The 19,965-nt window shown below is 42.2% G+C and overlaps 1 protein-coding gene across 4 annotated transcripts in view; it reads left to right on the top strand.

Annotated features, from left to right (window-relative positions):
• Nucleotides 1-19,965, top strand: part of ncanb (neurocan b) — a 148,640-nt gene that overhangs the window by 45,969 nt on the left and 82,706 nt on the right. For 3 of the 4 annotated variants that reach the window (XM_079679761.1, XM_079679763.1, XM_079679762.1), the window contains exons 3-8: nt 3,808-4,037; nt 4,123-4,291; nt 8,577-8,751; nt 10,894-11,021; nt 15,009-15,302; nt 17,283-18,107. In XM_079679761.1, coding sequence (XP_079535887.1) covers nt 3,808-4,037; nt 4,123-4,291; nt 8,577-8,751; nt 10,894-11,021; nt 15,009-15,302; nt 17,283-18,107 — 1,821 coding nt within the window. Of the gene's footprint in view, nt 1-309; nt 570-3,807; nt 4,038-4,122; nt 4,292-8,576; nt 8,752-10,893; nt 11,022-15,008; nt 15,303-17,282; nt 18,108-19,965 lie in introns of those variants that run through there. The other variant, XM_079679764.1, reaches the window with a different exon arrangement.

Below are 19,965 nucleotides of genomic sequence, written 5' to 3'. Positions count from 1 at the left end.
TATCATTAGAAATAATGATTATATGCAACTGGTATTAGGGAAGCTTGATTTGTTAACAGGTAACCTTTAGGAAACATAAGAAAACAGTTCAACTTTTCTTGAAATATGCTTATTTACTTTCTTCCTCAGAATTTGATGAAAAGATTGATAAACCACTTGTTTAATAAATATGAAGCTAAAGCTAGCATACAGTTAGCTTAGCTTTGCCTAGCATATAGACTTTTAGAACGGGGTACAAAAATACTGTAGCTACTCAAATGTGACGACTCATATTTTAATGAGAAAAATAAAACAAAGTTTATAACAAAAAAATCACTCTTGCGAGGACAAAACAAAACTTCTTGATTTCAAACAAACAAAACTCTCCTCTCTGGTTATAACGCTGGGTCTCTGGACATAGAAGCACACTGAAACAAGATGAACTGGCACAAGACAAAGGGAGACAAGGACTATTTAAACATGAGGGAATTGGGAACAGGTGGAAACAATCAGGGGCGGGGCAGACGCTGACGATGGCGGAAAAACACCCAAAGTGAGGAAGTAACAGGACCTGAAAGGAAAGACAAGAGGTAAGTACAAAATAAAACGGGAAATGGGAAAACGAGACATGACAAGAAACATGGGGACTTGACTAGAGATGACCGACATAAAATAGACAGACAAGACGTGAAGTAACAAGAAAACCTGACTCTACAAAGAAACCTGACTAGACTTGGAATTACATACCTGACTAAACATGAAATGACAGACATAAACCAAACACAACTAACACAATTGACGAGACATCACATAGACTGGAAATAGGTGAAAACAGCTGACCTTGTTCTGTTCTTTTCTAAAATCACAACCAGTGACCGACATGAGACTGATAAAAAAAACGTTCCATTTCATCCTCCACCAAGAGTTGTTATCCAGAAATGTAGAACCATTCCTTTAGTATGACTTGTTCTCAAACAGAAGAAATCAAAAATGGATAAAGGAAATGTATTACTCATTTTGTCCAACCCGCATCACTTTCCTTGTTATTCTTCACCTCTCCTCTGCTCTCCTCTTATCCCACTGTTTTTGAAAGCCTCATGCATTTTGCTTCAGGTCACCTCACTTGGCGGGCTGAAATCCTCTCGAGTGGGAAACGAGAGGCCATTTCAGAGCACAAATCCTTTCTATGCTGCGATGCAGAGCAACATAGATCAGTCGTCGGGGGAGTTAGACAAGTAGCCCTTGTCTAAGATGATGATACTGGGGCAAGGGGAAGAAGAGGGTATTTGTGTGTGTCCATGCGTCTGTTGGGAGGAGAAGATAGGATACGTAGTAACTGCTTTTTTCGTCTTTTGTTTTCTTAGTTATGTTCTCATTATTTTATATGTTTGTGTTATGTGTTATGTGTAACGTTGCTGCCTTATTGGCCAGGTCAGCATTGTAAATGAGATTTTATCTCAATGCTTTTTATCTGGTTAAATAAAAATAAATAAATAAATAAAGGATGGGAGGGCTGATGTTAGGCTATCAGTGTAGAGGCACTCAAACCCTTAGCTTTAACAACTGTAACGGCATAACAGCTGCAGGAGCAATGACAGCAATCCATACGTCTGCCATTTGTGTGCGCTCAAAGTCGCGTTAACCATAGGGATACAAAATGAGGCTTTCAAAGATGTGTATTTGTGCTTATGTTACGTTTGTGTGAGGATGTGCTTTCATTGGTCTAGCAGAAGATATCTTTTATTTTGTTTGCATTTAAAAGCTTTCCGGTTCACACACACTCCAACACAGATTGGCAAAATGGGCAATCACAGATGAGGTTATGATTTAAAGTTGATCTGAATCATGAAGTGAATTTCTCTATGCATGGCTGGGGAAGATCTTATCCTGAAAGAAAACCAACAACGCAGCTTTATCTACAGTATAGGCTGAAGATAAACCATAAAAACACTTTTTCCAGATGAAAAATAAATGAAGAACTGAAATGCTCATCTGAAAGCTGGCAGGTGGTTGTACTGCGGGGGAGAAAGAGAGGGGGGGGACAATGAATGAATGAAGGACAGAAAGGTTGAGTGACTCATTCTGCGGTGTGTATTTGATCGCTTGAAAAATATTGCCATTTAATTACAGACATGAGGAGTGGTCCCTGTAGCGTTTCAACATGCATTCAAACACACAGTAAGGGAGCAGGACACACACAAATTGTGCAGTGGGAACTGGCACAATTGAAAATAAATCAATCCGCACATTTTCTCCACCTTTTAACTGGGCCGCCCACTTGGGGAGAGCTTCTTTATATCCTTTCATTATTTTCCCCCTTCTATTCATCCTGTCTTGCTTCACTCAAAACCACAAATGTCATCCTAATGTTGGCACAAGAGAAAACGGTCAGGGGCTAGCCAGAGTCATCCTCTGGAGAGTGTCTGGACTAATTTGCCTGGTAGTCTGTCTAACAGTTACTGAAATATATCAACCTGGACCAAAATAATGCACTAACTGACAGAAAGTCGCTGCTATCACACAATGCTTAAAGGTGGGGTAGGTCATTTTGGAGAAACCAGTTCGAGTGCGCTAGAATTTTGAATATACACAGCCGGAAAAAATCTGCCGCTTCCTTACAGAGCCCCTCCTCCAACACACACGAACGCGCACAAGACCAATGAGGGCACGAGATACGTTTGTGCACAGACGGAAGGCTGACAGGCAGGTAGGCCATCCAGTTATTTTAGCCGAGTCGGCTAAAATGATTGGTCGTGCTTTTTACAGTACTACGGCTTCCACTGATGACATTTTTTTATGGATGTTTTGTCAAAGCAAAAGCATTTAAGATATTCATTGCTATCGGGATGTTAAGAGCATTCCATGGAATATAACAAAAAGTGCATCTCGAGCCGGTTTCTCAAACTTACCTACCCCAACTTTAAGTGGCTAAAAAGCGGTGAGCTGTTTGAAGACCCACGCATTGATGCTGGGCTTTGAGTCATATTTGACATTTTTGGCCGGCATTTTCAGTAGTGACTAGAAAGGGTATAGTAACTGATGCTGGCGTTAGAGAAGCATCAGATTAGGCTTTAGGCTTTACAGGTAAACCTCACTCACATACTGTGCACACTGAAGCAGATAGAGCTCAGAGATGATAACCTGTATCACTGTTTTTACTGAGGGAAATTCACATCCCCCCTCTCTAATGTAAATGAGCCACCGCTGTCTTTTCAGCCAAGGTGACACAGGATTAGGGTAGGTTATGATGATAATGTATAATGTGAATCCGTCAGTGTAAATTGGAAGAAATGACAACAAAGGAAAATGCAGTGGAACATTTTACTGAAAGAAATGTCTGATACCAGAGCTTTTCTAAACGAAACCGCACTCTGAATGTATTTATAATGACGATGTTTCTCTCTGTCATCAGTTGTTTTGATGAAAGTAATATTTATCTTTATGATGGTGGTGGTGCTTTGAGCTGCAAACAGGGGGTTGGTATTGATCCATCCCATAATGCACTTCCAGGTTTGATGTATGGCTTATGAAAGGACTTTTGATATCCTCCTCCACGGTCCTGCCCTGCCTCCCACTGTTCAGGTAGCCCAGTAATGGTTTGTTGGATCAATGTCCGATAAGCAGAGCGCCACAGTGAGCCGCCTCTGTTCTGTCCCCTTTACTCCACAACCAGGAGGATCGGATAGAACAAAGGAACCTTGAAGGAGAGCATGTTTTCTCCATCAAAAAGCAATTAACTCACGACTTCTCAGTGTAATGAGAAGCAACGTCAAGTGGCTTAATTTACAAGTCGGCATTGATTGATTCTTTTGTTTTTTCTCTTGTCAGGCGTAACCGACGCAGACACCATGGTGAATATGCGGAAGGTGACCCATCAGACCATTAGCGAGGAGATGTCCAAAACTGTTCTCCTCCCCTGCCTCTTCACCCTGCGCCCCGGGGCCAGTTCATCCCATGAGCCCCCCCGGATCAAGTGGACCAAGGTCTGGGGCCAGAGAGGCTCCGACGGCCTGCAGAAGGAACAGTCGGTCCTGGTGGCTAAAGACAATGTGGTCAAGGTAAAGTAAACACTCAAGGCGGGCATGTGGGAAATATTTGGTGTGAAGTGGTCTCATTCTTACTCCCCTCTCTCTCTCCCTGCAGGTGAAGAAGGCCTTTCAGGGTCGTGTGATGTTGCCTGGTTACAATGAGAACCGCTACAATGCCAGTCTTGCTCTGTCAGGGCTGCGCTCCAGCGACTCGGGCCTGTACCGCTGTGAGGTCGTGGTGGGCATCAACGATGAGCAGGACACAGTTCCCCTGGAGGTCACAGGTAAATACATGTTCTTTCTGATAAAGGAAGCCGCTTTAAATTGAAGTCACACATGGAGTGGTTTACTGTATGTCAAGATAGAGAAAAGCTAGCTGTAAGCTTGTCACATTTAACAAACTTCAGGATATCTGCCTAATGTTATGATATCAAATCTACCTCAAGGACCTGGATAACTCATGAAACATGCAATAAGTAGTTAAGCGGCCTAGCTCCAAGCTAGTACTCTTGCTAACTTTCCAGCAGGTGTTCTTTAGCTACATGAATCAGAGAAGCCAAAACAACTATTAAATCTGTCTACAGGTCATAAAGCGTTACATTTTCTGCGCTCAATAACTCTTGTGGTAATGACCAAATACCAAATAATTTAAAGGTTTACATTTGACTGAAAGGAGAGCGGTGCATTGCAAATAAACCAACATAACCATGACTATATATGATATTGTTAAAATTAAACCCCAGCTACAAGTTTGAAGTACATTTAGGAGAATTACTGTAATGTGCCTTTTAATAGAGAGAATGTTAAATATTCCTATGGGGAGAAAGCTATCACTAGTCCAGTCTTTAACATTTGAGCCGATGGGTTCTGGGTTAATGAAAGTGTAATCAGCTTTCTGTCATTACTTAGCAAGTCGGCACCCATAGCTGGTCTTGTTTCAACATATTATAATGTGTTTTTATGTCAAATTTACACTGGACAGTCTCACCACTAAACTGTTATTGGAATAACTAGAGGGAAAGAGCAAGCAAGAATCTGCTAATTACCTTACAATCCTCATTATTTCTGTGATTCAGTATCATTTCTCTTCAAATGTTATAGTATCATCAAGTGATGAGTGGTTATATACACAGTCATTATCAGAGTTTATTTCCCTCTTAGTTTTGTCCATGTTTTCACCCACACGAATAATTGTCTCAAATCAACACTCCTCTCTTTGGTGGAGCGCAGCCCCCCCATAGCTCTCAATGTCTACCACTATGAATAATAATGACACTGTTTTTCGTGTCAGGCTAATACAGCCATTACACCCAGGGTTGTGTACTGTCAGCGTACAATGTCTGATGATGTGGAGAGGTGAGGGAACCCGAACACATTAAACATCATTGACCTTGGTCACTCAGGGGCTGTTCATGCACTGAAAGCCAAATGCTAGGAACCCAGCAGTGTAAGCTATTGTCAAATGGTGTTACTCTGACCGCTCTGAATGACTCTCGCTGGTCTTAACTAAATAGACCATTCACAGTAATATCTGCATCCAGGACACAGGCGTTTGTGGAATTTCCAGACTGGCACGCGGTAGCTCATTGGAGGAGAACAATAATTACTTTTTTCTGGGTATATTAGCTGCTGAGCTTTTGTCAGATTCTTTCCAGGTCACTATTTTCAATAATAATCTTTTAGCATAATGACCACAGGGAGTCACATGATGCATTACCCACTGTGCACTTTTCTTCCTCATCTTCAAACCCATGCTAGTGTTGCTAACATCTGCTCATAGGCCAAGTAGCCCTTTTCTGTTACCGTCTTTGAGAGTAACAAGGATAGCTTCCACTATATATCCAATATATGAAAACATGTTTATGTGTATGGGAATGTCTGTGTGTGTGTGTGTGTGTGTGTGTGTGTGTGTGTGTGTGTGTGTGTGTGTGTGTGTGTGTGTGTGTGTGTGTGTGTGTGTGTGTGTGTGTGTGTGTGTGTGTGTGTGTGTGTGTGTGTGTGTGTGTGTGTGTGTGTGTGTGTGTGTGTGTGTGTGTGTGTGTGTGTGTGTGTGTGTGTGTGTGTGTGTGTGTGTGTGTGTGTGTGTGTGTGTGTGTGTGTGCAGGCCACAATGTCTTTATAATTAACAAGGATGCTGTCCTGTTTTTGCAAGCTAGCAGAGCACTTCATCTTTCTCCATAGGAGCAGTATGCATTTAGTGGGCAAGACCCCGGTCACAATGCATGGGAGACCAGTGCATCCTCCCCATCTTAGCCAATCGATTAACACCGTATGAAAACCACTCCTTCAGAGAGAAACCAATTACATAGCTGGCGAGGAGTAGCCATCTCCAGGGCTTAGTCTTAATTGGCAGTCACGCTACATGGCAGACCACAGCCGTCCTCACTCTAATTCTACTGAGTGCTTAACGTATTAATTAGCAGGTATTGATGCTGCTCAGCTATATCAATATCATATTAATCCACAGTGCTCTTCTCATAGAGTAATTTGTGCGTGCCTGCCTAAGCCCCGATGAGATGTCCTTCCTCTCTTGCCATCTTTTTTCTTAATTTCTCCCCTGCTGCCTCGCTCTTACTCATCCCTTGTTTAGTCTCCATTTTCTTTCTTTCTCTTGGCACATATTGACTGGTCAATTGGCTGTGTCCCGACATTGTTTTAGGTGGGATATGGATGCCCACTTTTACCTGCTGTGAGGACAATAGATAGAATATGAGCATATTATAATTGTTTGAACAACTTCCTCATCGGATAGCAATGTATATCTTTGAAACCTAAACTGTTTCAGAGACATTCATCTCATGAATACAGTATATTCAGTCTATAGTTTGCATACACATGTGTAGATCCCTAACCATGTGTGACTATTCATACTGTTGTTAATACATTAGAGAAACCTGTAATTAGTACCACAACTTAAACAAAATCGTATCATACTCTGTGTATGCAGATTTAAATATGAACCGATTTTAAGTCTGCCCTCTCTTTAATGTTAGACCATGTTTTAGGAAGTTATGCATCATAATAGTTGAAAGCAGATGTCCTCACTGCCGCATTATCAGAGTTTTGACAACGTTAATACAAATCTGTCCAAAAACAGGTTCATGTGCTTTTGAAAAATGGAGAAATACTATAGTATCATTAAAGTTAATAATTAGCAACTTTCACACACAAAACGTGAGAATTATTCGAATTACATTTTGAATTCAAACAAAGTAATTGCTGCGCTGTATAATTCAGTGTAGTGTTCTAAATAATATTACCGAGGGACACCTGCTCAACGGTGCTATAATATGGAGCAACATGCAGTCATAAAGCACAGGGCCAACCCACAAGTGGTGCCTTCCTGTTCTCTGGAGACTCTGGGGATGTGTAAAAATGCAGAGGGTAAAAATAGAGGCATGAAGTATTGGGCATTCAACCCTCATGTGGAATAGGTCTGGGGTTTTCCAAGCCGACAGCAAACCAATTTGTCCATCTCTTGTGTACGTATTAGCCAGCGAGTTAGCATCTCGGTTTGGACACAGCCTCCAAGGAGAAAGGATGGAAAATGAGAAAAGAAACCGAGGAAAAAACACAGGATTTACAGTGTGCTCCACATTTTTGTGAAGAGAAGAATAAGACCAAGATGACACAATGGCTAGATAGACTTTTGGCATTGAGGAAACTGTCTCCGGCTGTGTGTGACACAAACACACATGGGCCTGCTTGCTTTTCTACGGCCAAAGCCTGGAGTGCTAATGCTCAAATTGCCATGCAGGCCTCCATCTCGCAGGAATCTCTGTCACTCTCCCGTACAAAGCCAGCGAAGATAAAGGATCTGTGTTAGCAGCCAGACGGCCTCTGGCTTTCAAGTCACTGGATGTTCCTCGGGGGAACAGCACTGTGTGAATGACAGGCAAAGGTGGGAGGTGAGGGAACGTTAGATGGACACTTCTAAAGCTATTCCCTTCCCATTTAAGTGGAATATATGACCCTTTCACAGCTAAAGGAATCGTATCTCACTTTGTTCCCAGTTGATTTTCTTTTCCCTTCCAATTTTCCCCCTCACTTATTTGTATTCCTGTCTCCCTCTCACCTTTGTATATTGTCTCTGTGGTTTAATATGGGATGAATCCACTATATGCATCTCATTGAATGCAGCGTTTCTCTGTTTCTATCCTTGCCTTCTTTGTCTTTCCATCATGATTGTGGTGGCTGTCTTTGCTGGCAGAAAGGGTGACATTGTGTGTGTGCTGTTGAAGCAGAAAAATAAACATCAACACTGTTTGTCACACGCTGTATCCATGGGCAACATCTCTTTTCTCTAGTGATAAGCCGACCGACTGTCAGATGCAAATGAGACTCCCGTACACAGGTTGCTGAACCTTGAATGCTTCTTTTCCTCCTACACAGAGGGAACATTATCAGTGCATGATGTGTATGTCTGGAAGGCTCCATGTGAGCGTGCTTCAAGGTTGTAGTTAATAAATATTACGGGGTACCCAGAGGTTGCAGGTCATAAATTCTCGCAAATACTTTTCTGGAGCATCCTCCCTACTGGTTATCACATGGTATATCTCTTTGTTACAGGTGTTGTATTTCACTACCGGGCCCCTCATGACCGCTACGCCCTGTCCTTTGCTGACGCCAAGAGAGTGTGTGTGGAGAACTCAGCAGTCATCGCAACACCAGGACAGCTGCAGGCTACCTTTGCTGATGGATACGACAACTGTGATGCAGGCTGGCTGTCTGACCAGACTGTGCGGTGAGTTCAGAATCAGAAACAGATTTATTTGCCACGTTAGTTGACACGTACAAGGAATTTGCTTTAGTATATATAGTGCTTAATTATTGGTGGTGCAGTGGCTCAGTCTGTAGGGAACCTTGAGAAGCTTGGAAACGAGGGGTCGCCTCGCCACACAACAATGTTTTTAAACCTACTGTGTATAGGTTCTGTATTGAGTGTGTGTGTGTGTACTGTACTTAGTGTAATAACATCTGAGTGAACAACTGGGGATGAATAAAGGTTCGCATTTTTCTTCTTAAACGCAATGATGAAATATTAAGTTATAAGAAAATGAGAACAATTTGAAAAAAGTATTAAAAACTGGAAATATATATAGGCTACTGACTTTGCATTCCTCTACAGTGTCAGGTCTAAAAGCTTCATTTTGTTGTAATAACTGAGAGGACAAACTTTACTGTCACTATGGTTACATCTGCAATGCAGATCAGTGTCTCTCTACTGCCGTCATTGAAAACAATTTTAAGTCCGGAAGAAATGTTGGCCTCTACAATTTCAAAATGCTGTGAAATGACTCCTTTCTTTCTTTAGTGCTAACAACAAATGATGCAATCCGTGGGCAGAACACAACGTCTATAGTCCCTGATAATTACTTACAATGCAGCTGCATCTGAATACCCTGCTCTACATAGCAATTAGCCATCTTAGGCTCAAAGTAACAAGGTTTGCTGACAGCTCTTGTTTACTCGACCAGGCTGCTATTTTAAAATCTCCATTTCAGCCTTATATTTTGGATAATTCGCCACATGATCAAACATTGTAACAAAACTAAATGCACTCTGCTGCTCAAGATATGTCTCAAAACAGAGAACAAAGCATGCATGCCATTTTGATCTTTTTCTATAAACACAAAGCTGTGCAAAATAATTGGCTCTAATTGCTTGTTTGCACACTGTAAATGCAGTTAACTACATCTGCCCCCTCTGAGCTGTCAGTCAGGCGTCTGCGTGTGCCTCAGCCTGCCAGTGTCCATAAAGTCCCTCACCATCATCAGTCAGAGCTGCTCTCCACTTCTACATTTTAATTTCTGTTGCTCCAGTCGCCAAGCAGATTGACTGTTGTCTTCCTGACACTTTTTTCACAACCTTCCTGCGGCACAGCCTCCTTCTTTCTTCCTCTCGTTCCGTCCTACGCTCCTGTTGTTTTCACTCGGGAGTTATCTAATTGGTCCAAATCCAGGAGGCTCTGACTGCACATGAGCCAAAAGGGAAGTGTCCAATTAATACGGTGGAGAAAATACAGACATCAGGCATCGCTTCATCAGCCACCAAGCCAGAGAAACTACAAGACTTAGTTCTCTTGTTTTACTGAAAACAGGTCGCTTTATAGTTATGTGCAGGCATGTGTGTCTTATTTGATGTGTGTGTGTTTGTGCATCTGTGTATATATCTGTTCCTTATACTTCATAAGTCCCTGTATGCCCGGTGTAATCTTTTAATCAGCCTCTTTCCCTGTGCCCTAGTGCTGCTGGAATCAATGTTCTTGTGGAATAATTGCTCAGTTGGAGCCTGAATATAGATCGCTGTTTTCTCAGCCCCACAAGCCACTGAAGGTGGATTAATTTAACCTCTCCTTGACTTCCAGCTTCTACCTACCTTTCCCTCTCTCTCTATCTGTAGCGTTACTGGAATTCTGAAATTGCCAGAGTATTAAACACATTCCAAAAACGATTTTAAATAAAATGGTAGGGTAATTTCCCTGTGAAACCCACACTGCAGGCAGAATAATTAAAGGAAGCAGGATACTGTATTTATTGAATTGCTTTCCAATTGTTATCCTGCGGTTGTTGTGACAAGCAATGAATGTTACTGTATAACTCACTCTGGCATTACATCCAGTTTCAGGAGGATATTTATATTTTTCCTTTTCTTTCTTAGGGGTAAAATATTGTGGTAATCTGTGAGGAAGATATACTTAAACCCATTGCATTTAGAGCAGGAGATGATGAAAGTGCCGTTCAGTTTTTATTTGTATTATGTGTGTATGCGTGTGAACACAGACTTGTCCCCGGGGAGACAAGTTTGTGTGTGGCTGCTCTTTCTTTGCCAAGCTGAATTATTCTGTCTCTCTCTCTCTGTCCCCCTCACTTGGATTTCGCTGCAGGTATCCCATCCAGTCGCCACGGCCCGGTTGCTATGGCGATCGCGAGGACTCACCTGGAGTCCGTAACTACGGTGATAGGTCACCCAATGAGCTGTTTGATGTCTACTGCTTTGCTAAGCAGCTTCACGGTAGGGGTCAGGAGCTTCATCCATAAATGTGGGTTTAGTCATGCATGAGTGCACAAAGCAGAGAGCGCTGCGACCAGGACTCACAACTGTGTTAGCACAGAGAAGAGAAAGGGCAGCGGGAGAGAAGAGTTTGTGTAAGACAGAGGTAGACAACACTGAATCCAGATGTTATGTTACAACCTTATTTAGGCAAAACATGCAACGAGTGTGTCAGTTGTGTTATCCTTAAAGGTTCTCTATTGTACTATTTTTAGGCATATATTATAGGTCTCAGATATATAAAAAACCTGTCAATGAAGTTTTGCTCAAAATACCAAACAGATCATGCATTGCACCATCCCATAATCCCCTCTGTTTCAGCCCTGTTTCAAAAGGGCTGATTCTGTGTCTGTTACTTTAGATGAAAATAAGGAGCCACTCCCCACGCTACTCTGAGAGATATTTGGTTAAAAAGAACACAATGGTGCTCTAGGAGGAGATTCAGGTGATAGGGGGGGGGGAGGGGGGGGGGGGTGTTACCTTGGTTGGTGATTGGCTAATGTTTATACAAGCCAAAAGATCATTATGACATCACAAAGTGGCAGGTTTTTATATAAATGGATCAGGACAAAAAGTGAGCGAATCTTTTTGCCTGAAACTTTCAGAATCTCTTTACACAGAGGGGACACATGTTTATGTATAAAAGACATGAAAAAGTGGATTTTGCATAATAGGTGACCTTTAAACTTTACTTTTGCAGCACGAAAGGCAGTTGTTTTAAAGTAAGACGCAAAGGATAGCTCGTATGCTAACTGGTAAAGGGGTGGCATATTTTCTTACATCAGGAAAAATGCTGGTCCTTCATTTCCACGTCTCCTACATCATGGATCACCAACTGGTTTACCTTTCACATGTAGCTTTAGCCTAAGTCTGTTGGCCCCCCTCCTCAAACGCTGTATCCAGTTCTCTATATAAATCCGTGGTGAGCACAGCCATTATGAAAATCAGGGGCCGTATTCACAAAGGATCTTAGGGCTAAAAGTAGCTCCTAACTGGCGAATTTAGGAGAAACTCCTAAACATAATGGGCGTGTCAGCCTTAATTTAAGTATTCCTCATTTTATTCACTAAGAGCAATTCACAAAGTATGTTAGGCCTAAAAGTAGCACCTAAGTTTAGGAGAGCTTAAAAGTCCTCGAGAGGACTCCTAACTCAGTAAGACCTATTCACAAAGAATCTGAAAATGGCTGCGAGACGAAATGTTTTGGAGACAATGGAAGACTGTGAATCGATCAAGAGATAGGCTAAATTGTGAGGGTATCAAACTCGTTGTGGAATTAGTGCGGGATGCAATAACATCCCCGACTAACAGGAATAACCCGATTAGTCCGGAAATAAAATGTTTGGCAACACTACGATATTTAGCAACAGGGAAAATGCAACTTTGCAATGCCGACGATTTAGGAATATCGCAACCATCAGTCAGCCGTGCCATAAACCAAACCATCAACGCGCTCTCTAGACCACATATCATCCAACAGTTTATCCGGTTTCCTTTGGACAACAACAACTACACAGGATCAAAGCCAACTTCATGGCAATTGCAGGTATGCCCGATGTGGTCGGTGCTATTGACGGGACGCACATAAAAATAATTGCGCCCTCAAAAGATGAGGACGTGTTCGTCAATAGAAAGAAAGTACATTCCATCAACACGCAGATTGTTTTCATTCATCATGATAGGGGGACTTGAACGGCGGTATGGGCTGTTATTGAAAGTGTTTAAGTGCTGGAAATATGCTCATTGGATAATAGTTTGTAGGGTGCTTTTAATTGCCTCCTTGATTTAATGCAATTTACGTATTTTTATTGTTTGCTCTCTCTCTTTAACGTGCATATACAACGTCATTATCGTGGTCTGCACAAAATTGTCATCAGGCGTGTATTCTGCTAACTGCACTGTCCATAACTATTTGATAGGAATACATTTGTAGCCTAGGCTATTTCCTTGTTTTTCGGTGATTTAGTGGGCTCGTTCTTGGGATGTTGCGGATGAGTTTCACCGAGACCGCCTGCTCTGAACAACCAATCACCGTACTGACCGCTTCTAAACTCATGCACGAGAATCGACGTAATCCATAGCAACGGCGCGTCACTCTTAGTGATTTATCCTTAGTATGAGTAGGTCTCAGCGGCTTTGTGAATAACTTTTAAGAAAAAACTCCTACGTAAAATGTTTTAGCACGAGTTAGGAGCACTCCTAGCGGTAAGATAAAATGCTTTGTGAATACGGCCCCAGATCTATTAAGGTTCAAAATCTAAACTATTTTGATTTTTTATGTATTGAAACCCGCTTTTGGTTAAGGAGGATGACAATGTATATTTCATGTAATCACTGTCCACATAAGGACTGTGTTTTCCATGTATTGTCCCATTCACTCCGCTATGTATCCATTAGGGTTATTCTATTGGGCAACTGAAGTTTCTGGTTGGCTTTCGCTCCTCTTCAGATATATATATTTTTTTATAAAAACAGTGGAGGGGCTGAAATACATGATTTGTCATATTTGCAATATTTAAAAGAACAATCATAAGTACAGCAGGTTATTTTGTAACTCCAATAACTCACACTGCAGGGACCAGTCTATCTGGGTCATGTGTTATGAAGTGGTAAAAGCAGGACTGTTATTAAGCATAAGGTACAAGAGGTACAAGATGTACATTTTTAGATATGAATTTTCTGTATGTGACTGAGATGTTGAGCAAAGAAGATTGCATGCCCCCCTGTTGACTTTGTATCCAGCAGTTCACAATTTAATTCAGTGAGATAAACAACCTGATTGAAACGATCAGCGCGTAATTGTCTTTAATCAAACTCAAATTACGAGATGATACATAGCAGGTGTTTTCTCTCTTATTCTGTGAAAAGAAATCACTAGAAGTTTAATTTAAAAGCTCTGTTTTCTTCTACACACCATTTACAGCAGACTTTACATATCTCTACATCCAATTATATTTCGGCATGGTTTGGGTTTCTGTAGGAAATGACTTTTAATGTAGTAAAAAATTGTTTTGGTAATACAGTATGCACACAAATAACTGTAACGAAATTATCCGCCATAACAAACAAATGAATACGTTAAATATGACAATTTTAAACAAATGTCTAATTAGGATAAAATATGTGGGGATAACATTTAAATAGATGTAAACCAAATGCATGACTGGCCGTTGACCGAGTATAAATTAGCAATTTCTCCTTCCAATAAATATCTCCGTCATCTTCTAGCCTTCCTCCTCAAACATCTCTTCTCAGATAATATGCTTCTGCCTCTTTCTTCTTTCAAGTTGTTCGCTTCTTCACCCTTTACCTCCCCATCTCAGTTCAACATCTCCTGGATCCTCAAGTTGAGCTTCATCAGTTCTCCGCTCCTCATTCCCCCTTTCCACTCCTCCAGCTCATATTTTTTTCAACACAAGCTGCCAGTGGATCTTCTGATCATATAATTTAATTTGTGCTGCACAGACATCGTGGTCCTCTTGAGTTCTCTCTGTCTGGCCTTATTTTTGCATTTATCCACATCAAACCCCACCCTTCCCTTAAGCTTCTCCTTTCTTCTGCTACTTGCCTTTCTCTTAGATGCTTCTTTGCAACTGCTTTGAATTCAAATAACTCTCTTTAAATTATTTTGACCCGAACAATAGTGCATTCTTATGGTGAGCAAATGCAATTTTTATCTCACCACATCAAGTTCCCAACTCTTATTACATTGGAAAAGTTGTATAACGGGGAAAAGTAAACGGATGGAACTCACTTCCTTTAAACTAAAAGCAGACACTTTGAAACATGCGCACACACATAATATAAAAAGCTAGAGACTCGAATGTTGTTACATAGTGTTTTACAACCAAACAAACCACAAAACTAAAACTGGATGTTAGTCTGAGGGCTGAAATGCCTCCAGCCTCACACTAACACATTTCTCTCTTCTCCTTCTTCTCCTCCTAGGTGAAGTCTTCCACTCCACTGTGACGGAGAAGTTGAGTCTGGCCACAGCCTCCACCCACTGCCACTCCCTGGGAGCCCAGCTGGCCACCGTGGGGCAGCTGTACCTCTCCTGGCAGGCCGGCCTGGACCAGTGTGACCCTGGCTGGCTCGCTGACGGCAGCGCCCGCTACCCCATCAACGTCCCGCGGAAGAACTGCGGCGGAGACGAGCCCGGTGTGCGGACCGTCTACAACAAGCCCGACCGCACTGGCTTCCCCGACACCACAGCTCTGTACGACGCCTACTGCTACCGAGGTAACGCTGCAATCTGTGTTGATAAAATTGATGATGCACCATCATTGTGGTAATTGCCATGGCAACGACAGAGGGGTCTGGGGACCTGCTTTCCATTCTGGTTTTTAATTAGTGCGACATGTTTGTGTCACACATGAAGTACTTGCAAAGAGATTGTCTGACATTTGGAGCCCCCCTGATGGATTTGAAGGCTTGTACTGTATGTTGAGTTTAGTGAAGCCTGACAGAGGGGGGAAACAACAGAAAGAGGACAAAGAGGAAGAGATAGATAGCAAGTGCAGGAATGTGAACGAGTCCAACAGGGGTTTGCAGTGACTCTGTGCCTGACCTTGTGTTTTATTATGTGCCAACTGAGACTGAACTAAGTTAGTTTCATCCTCTCCTTGGATCGACTTCACAGCACATTCTGTTCACTGTTGTTGTGTATTTACAGCATTCTTCCACAGTGACATCGTTCCTCCGGGGCGGCAGACTTTTGCGTTGACGTAGAATGTTTGCGATTAGTTAATGTAGGCAAAAAACAAACCTTGGTTGGTTTTAGAAAAAGTTTCGTAGTGTCACATGACATATTGAGGTCACTCTGGTTGGCCCTGGACACTGATGGTTTCTCCTGGGGAGAAAGTCCTGAAAGACTATTTTAGCACCAACCTGACCCCTCCCTTCCTGAGCAGAGTCTGCGCTCTTAGTTAAGTCGTGGACTTCGGGTCGTGGCTAAACCTGTCTCTGCGCTCCTGCCTGGGTCTCGTCATGCTGCCTCCCTGAAGGCTCCCACAGGATTGTAGTTGACATCTTCGTAGATTCATCTTCTTATTATAGACACATGCATTTCCTAACATTTGGACTACCTACGCTGTAAAATGTATTATCTCTTCAATTTACACACGGCATCTATTGCACGTCTGTCCGTCCTGGGAGAGGGATCCCTCCTCTGTTGCTCTCCCTGAGGTTTCTCCCATTTGTTCCCTTTAAACTGTGGGTTTCTCTGGAGGTTTTTCCTTGTACGACGTGAGGGTCTAAGGACAGAGGGTGTCGTTTTTTCTCATATTGACATTCTGAACAATCTGTGCTTATTGTATTAGCTGTAAAGTGTCTCTACTGTAGGCTATTTTTATTATATGTACAGCACTTTGGCTCGACCAAAAATCGTTTATAAATGTGCTATATAAATAAAACTTGATTTGATTTGATTAGTACTACAGATTTGGCTCTGTTGAAGAAACAGATGGGTTAGTATAGGAGTTAGTTCAGCTGACAAATAGAGCATCTGTTAGCATCTGTATGAGAGCAAACGGGCTGTCAAGTATCTCCAATGTGGTCTCCAACCCATTGAACTGCCCAAGCATCAGTATGTGGCTTCCTGGCATTTTGAAGATGACCACGCCTGTGATTTTGCTTGATTTAGCTTTTCTGGCTTCTATTTATTGAAGCAGAGTAATATTTGACATTTGTATTTTCCCAGACAGGAAAATAAAGGTGGCAATTCCATCTCTCACAAATTCAGCGTATGGCAGTTTCACTGAACAAAAACATCTACATAACCCAATCATTTTAAATACAATAACAGCATGAGAGCGGAAGCCACAGTGCATTTGTCCAAACAAAATGTTGATAGATGAACCTCGACATTGCACCAAAGTTTTATGCACATTTACATTAATATTTAAAACTAATTGTCTTTCAGAAGGCTGAAAGTAGATAAAAATGCTAATATGTTTTGCTTAATAGCATCAATATGGTTCATGCAAATAATATTGTCGATAGAATCTTTTGAACACAATATATGCATGTTTGTTCATTTGAAAATGTTTGGATTTTATGGAGGAAAAATCAGAGCCACATGTGGTACAACTTTATCAGCCGAGCGTCGTGCAGCATGCTCTGAATTGAATAGTGTTTGAGAAGCAATGCCAGGGAGGTGAGAGGTAAAGATGAGCAGATGGAGTACATCAGGTGAATAACTGTCACTGTTGTGTGTTGCAGCCCACCACACAGAGGGGGTCCAGGCTGTGGAGGCGCAGGCTTTGTACCAGGGACCCGACCCAGCAGCAGAGCCCATTTCTCCAGTCACTGAAGCCCAGCGTAGTGCTTCTTTATCCAAAACCTCCACCTGGACTGGCCTGGTTGACTTGGACAGCGCAGGAGTCAGCTCCATTGCTGGGCACAACGACTCCTCTGAGATCTCTGAAGAGCACGTAATCATCCATTTAAGACCGGAGGAGGTTTGGGATGAAAAACAGGCGAGCCAGGAAGAGTCTGAAGCCCCAAAGAGCAGCAGCGCCATGAGCCTTCCAGACCAGGAGAACCATGGGGGGTCTGCTCATGAAGAAGAAGATGGTGGCTATTATGGTTCATCTGACACCCCGACGTCATCCTCCATAGCTTCTTCCACTCCCCAGTCACAGACTAGTAACAGTGTGTTGGCTGAGTTTATGAACACTCTGGTAAAGCCCTTTAGGTATTTGACAGCAGGTAAAGAGGTGGAGGAAAAGAGACTTTCAGTGCTTAAAGTAAAAGAAGGGGAGAACCAGACACAGGGGGAAGCATCCAGTAGCAACCTGAGTATACCGAGACCAAGTGGAAACAAGGGCAGCATGGACAATGCTATTCTGGAGCACAGGAGTTTATCCTCCAGGACTCCCACCAGTGGACTACAGGCTCCAGAGGAAGGTCTGTCTGAGCAGGAGAAAGAGGTGATGCCACTGGTTCGATTAGTGCCTGCAGTCCAAAACGATGACACCACTACCCAGCCCGGAGAAAAAGCCTCCAGCACGTCTTCTAACAGCTCTCCATCCAGCAGTAGTAACGGTATGACAAATGGATTTTATCTGTGTGTGTTTGTTGTTTCACCTTTCAACCTTTTGAACTCATAACTGAGTATGAAATTGAATTATAAATGAGGGTAAATTGAAGCTGTTTTATATCAATTAGAAGCCTGGTGCATTAATACGTCGATGGTGAATGTAGGATCTGTTTGTGTTGTGGTTTTTAAACAGTATCATACTCTCTATTCCACCCTCTCTTCTTTTCCCTGGAGTATGCTATAATGTATTCCTCCGCAGGGCAATTTGAAGTACCGCTGTAGATTTAATCAAACAGTAATTGCAAACAAACAAAAGAGGCATACCACATCATACCACATGCAATTCAAATTGTTGGAGTGGAGACCGCTCTTCACTTATTCTCATGTTTATCGAGTGCTTTGTTTATAGTACAGGTTGTCATAGCGAGGGCATGCTAAACTTGAATTCATGTAATTTGCAATAAAAGGTTTGCTCACATATGTAATGTATATTCAGAATAGCAGACGTGCATCACAAATTACAGCTTATTTATTTACTTAAGAATTCATTGGTATTAGGTGTGGAGAATGTATTAAACAAAGCAATGTTAATAGACATGGATGGAAGTTTAAGAAGTCTGTGTTCAGACATAAAGAGAGAAAAGCTCTGGGGACTAGGAGAACGCCTCACAAGTGAAGGGGTTCATTGTTTGTGTTTTGGCTCCATGTGTGTGGGCAGAAGAACCTGAAAGCCCCTATGAAACATCTATAGTGGAGTGAATCAGCCTCAGGAATAGTGCAGTGCAACACACCCAAAGAAGGAAAAGCTCACCAGGTCACCTCTCATGTCTTCTTGAATCCAGCCTTGCACCAAACCCAAGATCACTTCTTTAAATGTGTAACTGCAGGGGTAAAGTTCGACTAAAGATTAGAGGAATGGCTCAAGGACTTACTTTTTTTTTAGACATAGTGCTTTCTAACATTTCATTTTGGAATGGTGATGCTCCGAAATGTATCCCAGCCATGCCTTGGATTGCACTCCTTGCGATGAAAGCAATGCATAATGTTGGCCATTTTTTTCATATCTGAGCCACAGAAATTGGTCAAGCGGTTCTTTGCATTGAGGAGGAGCACAGGGCCCAGATCCAATCAGCTGCAGAGTAGAGGTGGATGTACGCAGAATGCAGGTGGAGAAAAAAAAGGATAATATCGCACATATACACAAACAATAACAGACATCCTACATTTGACTCACAATGGTGCATCTAACAACGGTTTTTTGTTGCACTTCACCAAAATGGTCACGCTTTGGAGCCCTTAACACAGACAAACTAATCCTAGGCATGAAAGTGGAGAAATGTAGCAAACAGAAGCCAAATAAAGTTTACCAACACATTGAAAGAAGGAAGCTTTTCTTTAAATGAATAAAACATCTAGGGGAGGATTAAAACAAGTATCTCCCACAAAATGATGTAATAAAGGTGATAGGCTCTTCTCAACTACCAATTGCAGGCTTTATTAATATAAATGCTGCTGTGCTACTTGAAATCCAACGCTAACCTCCATGGTATAAAGGAAAATCCTAGTTTTATTCCACATGCATTATTCACAGGCGTATCCAATTAACGTGGAGGTTGGGCTGCACCGCCGATCCCTCTCACCTCCATCTTTGTCTCTGCCAATTAGGCCCCGGCTCTCTGAAGGTAGGCGGTAATGATCACTACAGCAAGGACGAGCATCACAGGAGGGGGAAGAGGAAGAGGGGAGAGGGGGGGAAGATGGAGGAAAGGGTGGGCGAGGATAAGTCTTTCTGTCTTTAATGTTGCCATGATGGAAAGCTACCCAACTGATGTCTCTTCTTGAAGCAGCATCAGTGAGCTGAAT

The sequence above is a fragment of the Notothenia rossii genome, assembly GCF_949606895.1.
Source record: "Notothenia rossii genome assembly, chromosome: 1".
Classification (NCBI taxonomy): domain Eukaryota; kingdom Metazoa; phylum Chordata; class Actinopteri; order Perciformes; family Nototheniidae; genus Notothenia; species Notothenia rossii.
Note: the sequence above shows the minus strand (reverse complement) of the source record. Positions and strands in the feature narration are given on the sequence as shown.